Genomic DNA, 10,000 nt, shown 5'->3' with positions numbered 1-10,000 from the left:
GGTGACGAGTTCTCGTTTTGGTGTTGCGCAGGTGGAGACGCTTCACAATCCTACATGCAGCAACAGCTGGTGGATGCGGAGAGAAAGACCCTCACTTACATCCGACGACACAACAAAGTCCAGGTAGCCGTCATTTCACTCTTTCATGGCCATTGGCAACTTTAGTTGACACAGCAAAGTCCAGGTAGCCATCATTTCACTATTTTACCACCGTAGGTGACTTTAGTTGACTAGACAGTGCCACCGCCATAGGTGACTTTAGCTGACTAGACAGTGCCACCGCCATAGGTGACTTTAGCTGACTAGACAGTGCCACCACCATAGGTGACTTTAGCTGACTAGACAGTGCCACCACCATAGGTGACTTTAGCTGACTAGACAGTGCCACCGCCATAGGTGACTTTAGTTGACTAGACAGTGCCACCGCCATAAGTGCCACCGCCATAAGCGACTTTAGCTGACTAGACAGTGCCATCACCATAGGTGACTTTAGCTGACTAGACAGTGCCACTGCGATAGGCAACTTTAGCTGACTAGACAGTGCCACCGCCATAGGAGACTTTAGCTGACTAGACAGTGCCACTGCGATAGGCAGCTTTAGCTGACTAGACAGTGCCACCGCCATAAGTGCCACCGCCATAAGCGACTTTAGCTGACTAGACAGTGCCATCGCCATAGGTGACTTTAGCTGACTAGACAGTGCCATCGCCATAGGTGACTTTAGCTGACTAGACAGTGCCACCGCCATAGGTGACTTTAGCTGACTAGACAGTGCCACCGCCATAGGCAACTTTAGCTGACTAGACAGTGCCACCGCCATAGGCGACTTTAGCTGACTAGACAGTGCCACCGCCATAGGCAACTTTAGTCGACATCGAAGGGTGATGCTGATAAGACCATCATTCACGTTGTAACAAAGCTCGACAGCTGCAGCCAGTTTCCTGCCAAGAGAACAGTTTTGAACCTTTGCCCCCCCCCCCAGATCGAGTTTTGAAGTGAACAAGTCCATTGTGTTGTTTTGACGTGAACCGAAGCCTGTGATTGAGCGCATGGTATCTAAAATATTTGGAGTGTGTAAACCTGTGTCCATCTCCCTCCCCTCCCCCCCTCTCTCCCCCCCCCCCCTTCCCACCATTGTTGCAGGCTGACTACCACAGTCTGATCGGCATCACAGCAGACCTGGTGGATGCTCTGGAGGCCACAGTGCAAGGCAGACCTGTAAGCAGACGACTTGTTTTTGTTTTTGTCCTATCTCTCCCCCCCCCCCCCCCCCCCACTCCTTGCCCTTTAGGGAGGTAGGGAGGGTGATGATAATGCTATTATTTTATTCTAACTTTTTACAGCTGCATGATATACCAACTCAGATCTTTTTTTTCTTTCTTTCTTTTTTTTTCGTTTCATTCTCAGAATTGACAGTACATTTCTTTTTTTTTTTCTCTCTCTCTCTTTTTTCTTCTCAGTCTGTAATGTAATTGCCCATTCAGTGTTGTTGGTTTTTTTTTTAAAGTAATTATTATTTCCTCAAGTTTGCAAGAGTTTCTTTTTCATAAACCATGGATGTTGATTTATAACTAGTTTGTTGAAAAAGACAACAGTTATAAGATTTTCGGAAGTGGAGAGGAAGGTCAAAGGTCGGAAGCAGAACGAGAGACAAACAAGTGAAAGGAATAAAGAAGAAGGAGGAAACGGTCATCACGGTGTTAACAGACCGATTTTTCACTCTTGCACTCAGTTTCAGTTTCAGTTTCAGTAGCTCAAGGAGGCGTCACTGCGTTCGGACAGATCCATATACGCTACACCACATCTGCCAAGCAGATGCCTGACGAGCAGCAGCATAACCCAACGCGCTTAGGGGTTGCACTGCACTCTTGCACTGCAGTTCAGAAGCACTTTCATGTGAATGGATTAATGTAAAATGAGATGACCACACCACAAAGAAATTATGCTGCATGCTTCATTGGTGCATGCATTAACAAACACTGAATTGCACCTGGTTTTCACACACACACACACACACACACACACACACACACAAACACCCCTCCCGCCCCCTAAAAAAGGCGGGGGGAAAAAAAAGAGTAATGTGATGATTTGTCACCAACACCCAATAATACAGAAACTGTGCAATTTTATGCACAGGATTGTCGTAGAATTTGAAATCAAGATCATAGTATATGCAGAACATGACAGCCACTTTCCGAGTTGGCAGAGGGAATTCCCAGTTGCCACGGGATCATTGTTTCTTCCTTCGATGTTTAATGTTTAACAAGATGAATGTACTTGGCTTAACTGGATTATTTTAACTCTGAATTAAACTGGTGAAGGTTAAATATTTGGTCTTGGTTTTGTATTCTAACAAGTTGAATATACTTGGCTTAACTCCTGTGATTATATGGTGGGGGAGGGTGGTGGGGGGGGGGGATTTTAATCAGCAAGGTGTGCAATCGTGTATTGATCTTTTGACAAAGAGCATGAAATTGTCTGGAATGGTGTCGTGTTACTTCGGTATGGGTTGGTTGGGTGGTCTTTTGATTTGTGTGTCTGCCAGAATTCACTGGCTCTTGTATTGGTACATTTATTGCATGTGTATTTCTTCTTGCAAAGACAAGAGCTGCTGTAACCAGATCCTGCTTATTCAAAGATGTGCTTACAGAAGAAAGACACCTGAAAATTAAGCTTTTCCCTTCCGTATTTAACAAGCTATTCTTGCAGTTAATGTGTAGCACAAGGCATTTTAAATAAATGTGAGATACTTGTCTAGCAATGAATCATCAAAAAAAAAAGAAAAAAAAAAAAGAAACAGGACAGCAGTAATAAGACATATGTATCCACAAACACACACGCATACACACACACACACACACACACACACACACACACACACACACACACACACACACACACACACACATACGCGCACACTCACACAAAGACACACACACACACACATCCATCCACAGACATTATCCAGCATACAATGCATGCCCACATACACTTACAAGCACACATCCACACACATACGCTTGCAGGCTAGACTGAAAAGTTGTCCGTTGTTGTTGTTGTTGTTGTTTTTTAGCAACACACACACACAAAAGCAGCTTGTCCACAAGATGCAAGGTTAAACAAAGAAAATTGATAGGAAGTTAAAAAAAAAAAAAAAAAAAAAAAAAGATAGAAAGGTGTAAAGATGTAATGTGTTGACGCTGGTTGGCTGTGTGTGTTCAGGTGGCAGACAAAGTAAGTACTACACTGTGGTGGGAAACAGACTTCTTTTTTTTTTTTCTTCTAATATTTAAATAAAAATTATTTTTTTTATAGACTTCTAATACTTAGCTGTTCTTGCTAGCAAAGAGTCGTCTTCGTGTGTGGCCAGTGGTGTTGCCTGTTTGTTTATTGTTTATTAGGTGGGCGAGTGGGGGCCTGGGGGGTGGGGGGTTAGGGGTGCTAACAGTTTTGTTGGTTGTTTTTTTGTTTTTTTTTTATGATACATGATTTTTTTCTTTTGTCATGTTTTGTCTATTTCTCTATTTATTTGTATGGTTTTTTTTGTTTTTGTTTTTCAGTATATTGGATTGTTGCTGTTGTTGTTGTTGTTGCTGTTGTTGTTATTGTTGTTGTTGCTGCTGCTGCTGTTCTTCCCATACTCCGTGTTTCCCATCTTTTTTGTTATTATTATTATTATTATTATTTTGCCTAAATCTATTTCTTGCTTTACTAATATGTTTACATCTACTTTTTCTTTTCCTTTTTTTTTTTTTTTTTTTTCAACATTTATTGAATTTTACCTTCTTTTATTTACTATTTCAATTTATTCTAAAAATTCAAATCTGGGTATTCAAATTTATTGCACAAGACCGTAAGATTCTGTATGGCTGGTTAGGAACACACTGTTTCTTCCGATATCACTCAAACCCCATCTCCCTTTTAACTAAGATCAGTGCACTTTTCTGTGTTTTGCCTCTCTCGTACATCAAAAAAATCTTAGTTATATATGAAAGGGGTTATAAATCTGTGTTACATAAATCTGTTGTTATATAACCACAACAGCTAAAAGTGGATTCACAAGGATCTACTGTTATAGAAATGCGGAACAAAGATTGTTTGCAGAATCCTTGATTTTTAGCTGTGCACTTCTTCTTCTTCTTCTTCTGCGTTCATGGGCTGCAACTCCCACGTTCACTCGTATGTACACGAGTGGGCTTTTACATGTATGACCATTTTTACTCCGCCATTTAGGCAGCCATACTCTGTTTTCGGGAGTGTGCATGCTGGGTATGTTCTTGTTTCCATAACCCACCGAACGCTGACATGGATTACAGGATCTTTAACGTGTGTATTTGATCTTCTGCTTGTGTGTACACACGAAGAGGGTTCAGGCACTAGCAGGTCTGCACATATGTTGACCTGGGAGATCGGAAAAATCTCCACCCTTTACCCCCCAGGCGCCGTTACCGAGATTCGAACCCGGGACCCTCAGATTGAAAGTCCAACGCTTTAACCACTTGGCTATTGCGCCCGTCTAGCTGTGCACGTTTTCTGTTCGTTCATAAGATTTTCCTAACAAGATGCGATTTTTCACAAGATGTAAATTTATGCTCCATAGCTTTTGGGCAGTTCATATGGTACCGTTTTTTTGTTTTTTGTTTGTTTAATGCTGGTTTTCCCTGCATGGTTTCCAAGGCCTCTCTGATCTCTCTTTCAGAGTGTCCACAAAATCTTTCAGTAAATGTTTTTCTTGTAGTTATTTACCACTATTATATTGATATAAGAGATTGACATATGCCTACAGCTGGGCCAGCAGCAAAGTGAGAGCTGCATGATCAGTGGTTTTGCCACTGTAATGGGAATTCATTTACAGCTTAGTCTTTTGTGAAAGACTGTGACTCAGACTTGGAGGCAAGATTGCACTGGCTATCTTAGTGCTGCAGCCAGCCTTGGGGGGCTATGAGTGGAGTGATGGCCTAGAGGTAACGCGTCCGCCTAGGAAGCGAGAGAGAATCTGAGTGCGCTGGTTCGAATCACGGCTCAGCCGCCGATATTTTCTCCCCCCCTCCACTAGACCTTGAGTGGTGGTCTGGACGCTAGTCATTCAGATGAGACGATAAACCGAGGTCCCGTGTGCAGCATGCACTTAGCGCACGTAAAAGAACCCACGGCCAACAAAAGGGTTGTTCCTGGCAAAATTCTGTAGAAAAATCCACAAAAAACAAATAAAACTGCACGCAGGAAAAAATACAAAAAAATGGGTGGCACTGTAGTATAGCGACGCGCTCTCCCTGGGGAGAGTAGCCCGAATTTCACACAGAGAAATCTGTTGTGATAAAAAGAAATACAAATACAAATACAAAATCTGGCCTTTGGGAACCATCCCAACGCCGACTGTCCTAAAACCTCCTAGCCCAGTCAAGAGAGTGGGAATGTAACTTTGGCAAGACACTGTCCACTGTAACTAAGTTAAACAACACGTACTTAACCTTGACCCACTATTGCAGACTCCGGCAGGGGTCTGACATACCTGTCCTGTGCAAACTACTACCCGCCTATGCGGAGAAAGCGAAAGTTGCTAAATCTTCCTTTCTAGCCCAGATGATCAGGACTGCAGTTTGTTCCTCTGTTGTCCTGCTGGTCATATTCAGACATGACTATCTAACCACTTTCGTTAGGGTTGCTTATCTTACCACTTTCATTTGGGTTGCTTATTTGATTTTTTTTCTTCTTTTTAAAAAAAAAAATTCTTATGACCAGTTCTGAAGCACTTTCCCCAGTATAGTCCTCATCCTATTCATCTTGAAATATTTGGTAAGAGACAGGACGTCTTTTGTCATCTGGACTTTGTTTGCAAAAAGAAAACAAACAAGCAAACAAACAAAGAAAACAAAAAAAAAGATTTTAAAGAAAATTATCAAGATGTTGGCCATAGAAACAACTAACTCCAGGCAGAAAGATCCGAAAAGCTGTGGAGATTTCGTAAAGAAAACGGCACAGACTGGCAAAATGTGAGCAACAATTGTGCAAGACTAACAATTTTGCCTCTGGATGTAAAACCTCCGCAGTTAATGTGGCCTGGGGGAAGGTTTAACTCACTCAGTACGGCCAGTCCTCTCTTCTCCTCTACACAGACCCCTCGGATGTCCAGTGGGTGTCTGAATGACCCAACCTTTAGCTTCCGTCGTCAGAATTGTGGTATTGTTTGTCAACATTCACCTCTTCAGTATAAGAGCCTTCCGCTTGCAATATTTTGATGGTGATAATTGGGGTAAAACGCTGTTAACGTCGTCTCTTTTGCCGTTCGTATGGAGAGAGTTAATGAAGAGAACGAAATATGGCACAAGGGTTTTGCAGGCAGAAAATCAGTTTCGTTGTTGATGTGCGGCAAAGTCAAAAAACGATTCTTCATTCTTAGAACTAGGAAGATATTTAGCGATGCCAAATGTTAAACACAGTCATGAAATCCATAATAGATTATTAGAATTTAAAAGAAAAAAAAAAGTAAACAATTTGACAAATTTTGTGTGTCTATGGGAAAGTATGCATCATTTTATAAGTGAAAGTTATTTTGGCTTGGGGATTTTTTTTTTTTTTTTTTTTTTTTTTTTTTAATAGCTTTCTTGTCGAATCGGGGTGCTCAGATAGCCACCACTGTCTGAGATGATGCACTTCTCTTGTTTGGTTGCTCTCGGCCTGTCTTTTTCATGTATTCTGTGCATTAACGTGGCGTCAAATAATCATTGCAGTGGCTGTCTTAGTGATTGCTTCAGTGCATGGAGAGGGTGCATAGCAACTGTGTGTGAATGGTGCTTGCATAAAGTCTGGTCGGTGATGTGTGGGTATATATTGGTGAATGTGTAGTATTTATCAGTTGATTAGGCTCGCGCACTATAGATGAATGCTCCGGATGATTAGATGCATGTGACGAAGTTTCAGTCGTGCACACAAATTGATTGATTAGATTTATGTAATGTGCATTTTGATTATCACTTCAGTTGGTAATTTGTATGATCGACAATGGTCACCAATACACAAAGCTAACAGAGTACAAATGAGAACGTCCTAGTACACACACATGCACACACACGCACACACACACACACACACACACACACACACACACACACACACACACATGCACACATACACACACATGCATGAGTATTTTGTTGAAAGTACAGAGCAGCAGTACATTTGTTTGACATCTCTTCATAAGCATTACACTGGACAATAGGAGTGGGTGTACATGCCTACATATTTGTTTCTTTGACATCTCTTCATAAGCATTACACTGGACAATAGGAGTGGGTGTACATGCCTACATATTTGTTTCTTTGACATCTCTTCATAAGCATTACACTGGACAATAGGAGTGGGTGTACATGCCTACATATTTGTGTGTACATAATTGCCAATATGCTTATGAAGTTAAACATCTCAGTTTGATGCTGTTTAAGTGTCCATATGCTCTTGCACAAATGCATGTGTTTGATATGTGCACACATGAATAAGTTAATGATAATTGATTATAGAATCAGAATTAGAATTATCAGCCACATTTTTACTTTCGTCAGAAGATGTACACATCTATTAGTTTGTCATTAACTACATTGATGGGTTGTTGTTTTTTTTCACCCATCATGGCCAGGACATGCCTGAGGTTTGTTTTAAGATTTATATGACATTATATCTGGCTTGATGATCACAGGCAAGTGAGAAAGTCTCACTTACACACGTTTCTTGATTTCATTATTTGTCTTTTGAAGTATGGGTGTTACACAGGGTACAGGAACTAACATCATGGCGGCCTGTCTTGCTCGCTCTAATTCCCTTTTACCCCACCCCTCTCTCTCTCCTCTCTCTCTCCTCTCCTCTCTCTCTCTGTCTCTCTCTCTGTCTCTCTCCCCCTCTCCCCCTCTCTCTCCCCTTTCTCTTTTACTTTCCTATGTCTCAGTGAGATTTATTATTTTCAGTCATGGAACATATTTATCATGTTGGACTGTTTTTTTGTTGTTTTGTTTTCTTTTCTTTTGTGAATGCAATATACTTTCACTATCATTGTGGTAATAGTATCACCATACTTTATATTTGTGTCTTTCTTGAAGATGTGTATTCACTCACATAGATCACAGCTGTCAATAGTGTTGCCAGGAATGATTTGTTTAACCAGTACCAAGCAGCCAACTGACCTGTCTTTTCATAATGGGGGAAAAGCTGTAGCATGATTTTCGTTCTGCACACTTTGTGTTTTCTTTGGTGTAAGGTATATAGTTTGTGTTTCACTTTGTGTAAGGTATATGCTTTGTATTTCACTTTGTATCAGATATATGTCATTATTATAATCTTTGTATCAGATATATGTCATTATTATAATCTCACTAGATGTATGAGATATATATATCAGGGTTCGTCATTAACATTTTTTCACATGAGCGCCTGCGCTCTAGTTTCAGAATTTTGATGAGCGCAAACTGAAAACTAAGAGCGCACACTAAAAACCGTCAGCCTTCCTTTTTGGGATCAAATATTTCAGCATTTTGATTTTGCACGGCCGCGAAATCGATCGTGTGCTCCACTTTTCTACTCTTCAAGTCTGAAGAGTGCTCTTTTGCATAGCCTCCCCTGATTCACTAGGCCTACCTCCGGTTGAACTAACAAAACGTAAACAGACGGCTTTCAAACTTCGGTAAATGCAAAACGATCGCGCTTTTGACTCTTGTTTGTGATGGACAATGGAATAACAATTTAGATACAGTAGTGTATGCTTATGTCTTTTCAAAATCAAGAGCACAAGCGCTCTGAGTCAAGGAATTTTCCAGAGCGCAATTTGTTTTTTTAGAGCGTTCCGCTCAGCGCTCCCGTTAGTGACGAACCCTGTATATGTATATATAAATCAGTATTATGATCTCACTTTGTTGTGATGCTGACTGTGAATGCTGTAAAATTCAGCATTTAGACTTTGGCGGCACTAGACATTTGTGGTGCATGCAGATTGTGCTCTCTCTGATATTGCATCTCTTCGTTCTCTCTCACACTGACACTGTTGTTTTCTGTCGTTTTTTGACTCACTTGTGTAAACAAAGTGAGTCTATGTTTTAACCCGGTGTTCGGTTGTCTGTGTGTGTGTGTGTGTGTGTGTCCGTGTGTCTGTGTGTCCGTGGTAAACTTTAACGTTGACATTTTCTCTGCAAATACTTTGTCAGTTGACACCAAATTAGGCATAAAAAAGGAAAAATTCAGTTCTTTCCAGTCATCTTGTTTAAAACAATATTGCACCTCTGGGATGGGCACAAAAAAATAAAAAAAGAAGCCTAATCATATGCCAAACGGCATTTTCTGTTATATTTATATTTTTTGTATTCTCTAAACTTGGCACTTTGATCTGATATTCTGACCCAACAACAAGAGCAGTCATTATTATCATTTTTTGTTCAAACAGGAACTTCTTTTGCTAAGCATGGAAGTTTTATTTATTTTTGCAAATGTTTTTGGTGCAGATAGTAAAAGAAGGGAAATTACTCTGTAATTAATGCCAGGGGACTTAATTTGCTTTAAACTGATCTTTCTCATCTTAAACGTTACATTTTGAAATTATACTCAATACATAAAAAGCTTGCTTTGTTTTTTTTTGTTTTTTTTAATTGTATCACAAGTGAGTCTTGAAGGCCTTGCCTCTCTTGTTTTGTTTTCTTTGAGTGTGGTGAACTGCATGCATGCCATCTGTGATCTGGATGTGTTCATTGTGGTTCTGTGTGGATGTGAACAGTGTGTGTGATTTACATAAGAAAAGTTTCATTGCTATTCATGAATAAAACAATTTTCCTGTATAATAGATGACAGAAGCACATGCACACATGCACTCATCCACATACTGTAGTCATTCATTTTAAAGTACAGTAATAATGTAAGAAAGAGTGAATACGAATTCTCAAAGGTGCTGATGAGATGACTGCAAAAATATAATTTGATCTTTTGCTAATTTTGTTGAGACACCATTACTTTTATCATCACA

The 10,000-nt window shown here is 40.4% G+C and overlaps 1 protein-coding gene across 1 annotated transcript in view; it reads left to right on the top strand.

The window, feature by feature from the left end:
* Positions 1-10,000, top strand: part of LOC143287347 (lisH domain-containing protein ARMC9-like) — a 54,679-nt gene that overhangs the window by 9,304 nt on the left and 35,375 nt on the right. The window contains exons 8-9 of the mRNA XM_076595308.1: positions 32-123; positions 1,144-1,218. Coding sequence (XP_076451423.1) covers positions 32-123; positions 1,144-1,218 — 167 coding nt within the window. The remainder of the gene's footprint in view (positions 1-31; positions 124-1,143; positions 1,219-10,000) is intronic.

The sequence above is a fragment of the Babylonia areolata genome, chromosome 11, assembly GCF_041734735.1.
Source record: "Babylonia areolata isolate BAREFJ2019XMU chromosome 11, ASM4173473v1, whole genome shotgun sequence".
In the NCBI taxonomy this organism is placed as follows: Eukaryota; Metazoa; Mollusca; class Gastropoda; order Neogastropoda; family Buccinidae; genus Babylonia; species Babylonia areolata.
This window is presented reverse-complemented; position numbering and strand designations above follow the sequence as displayed.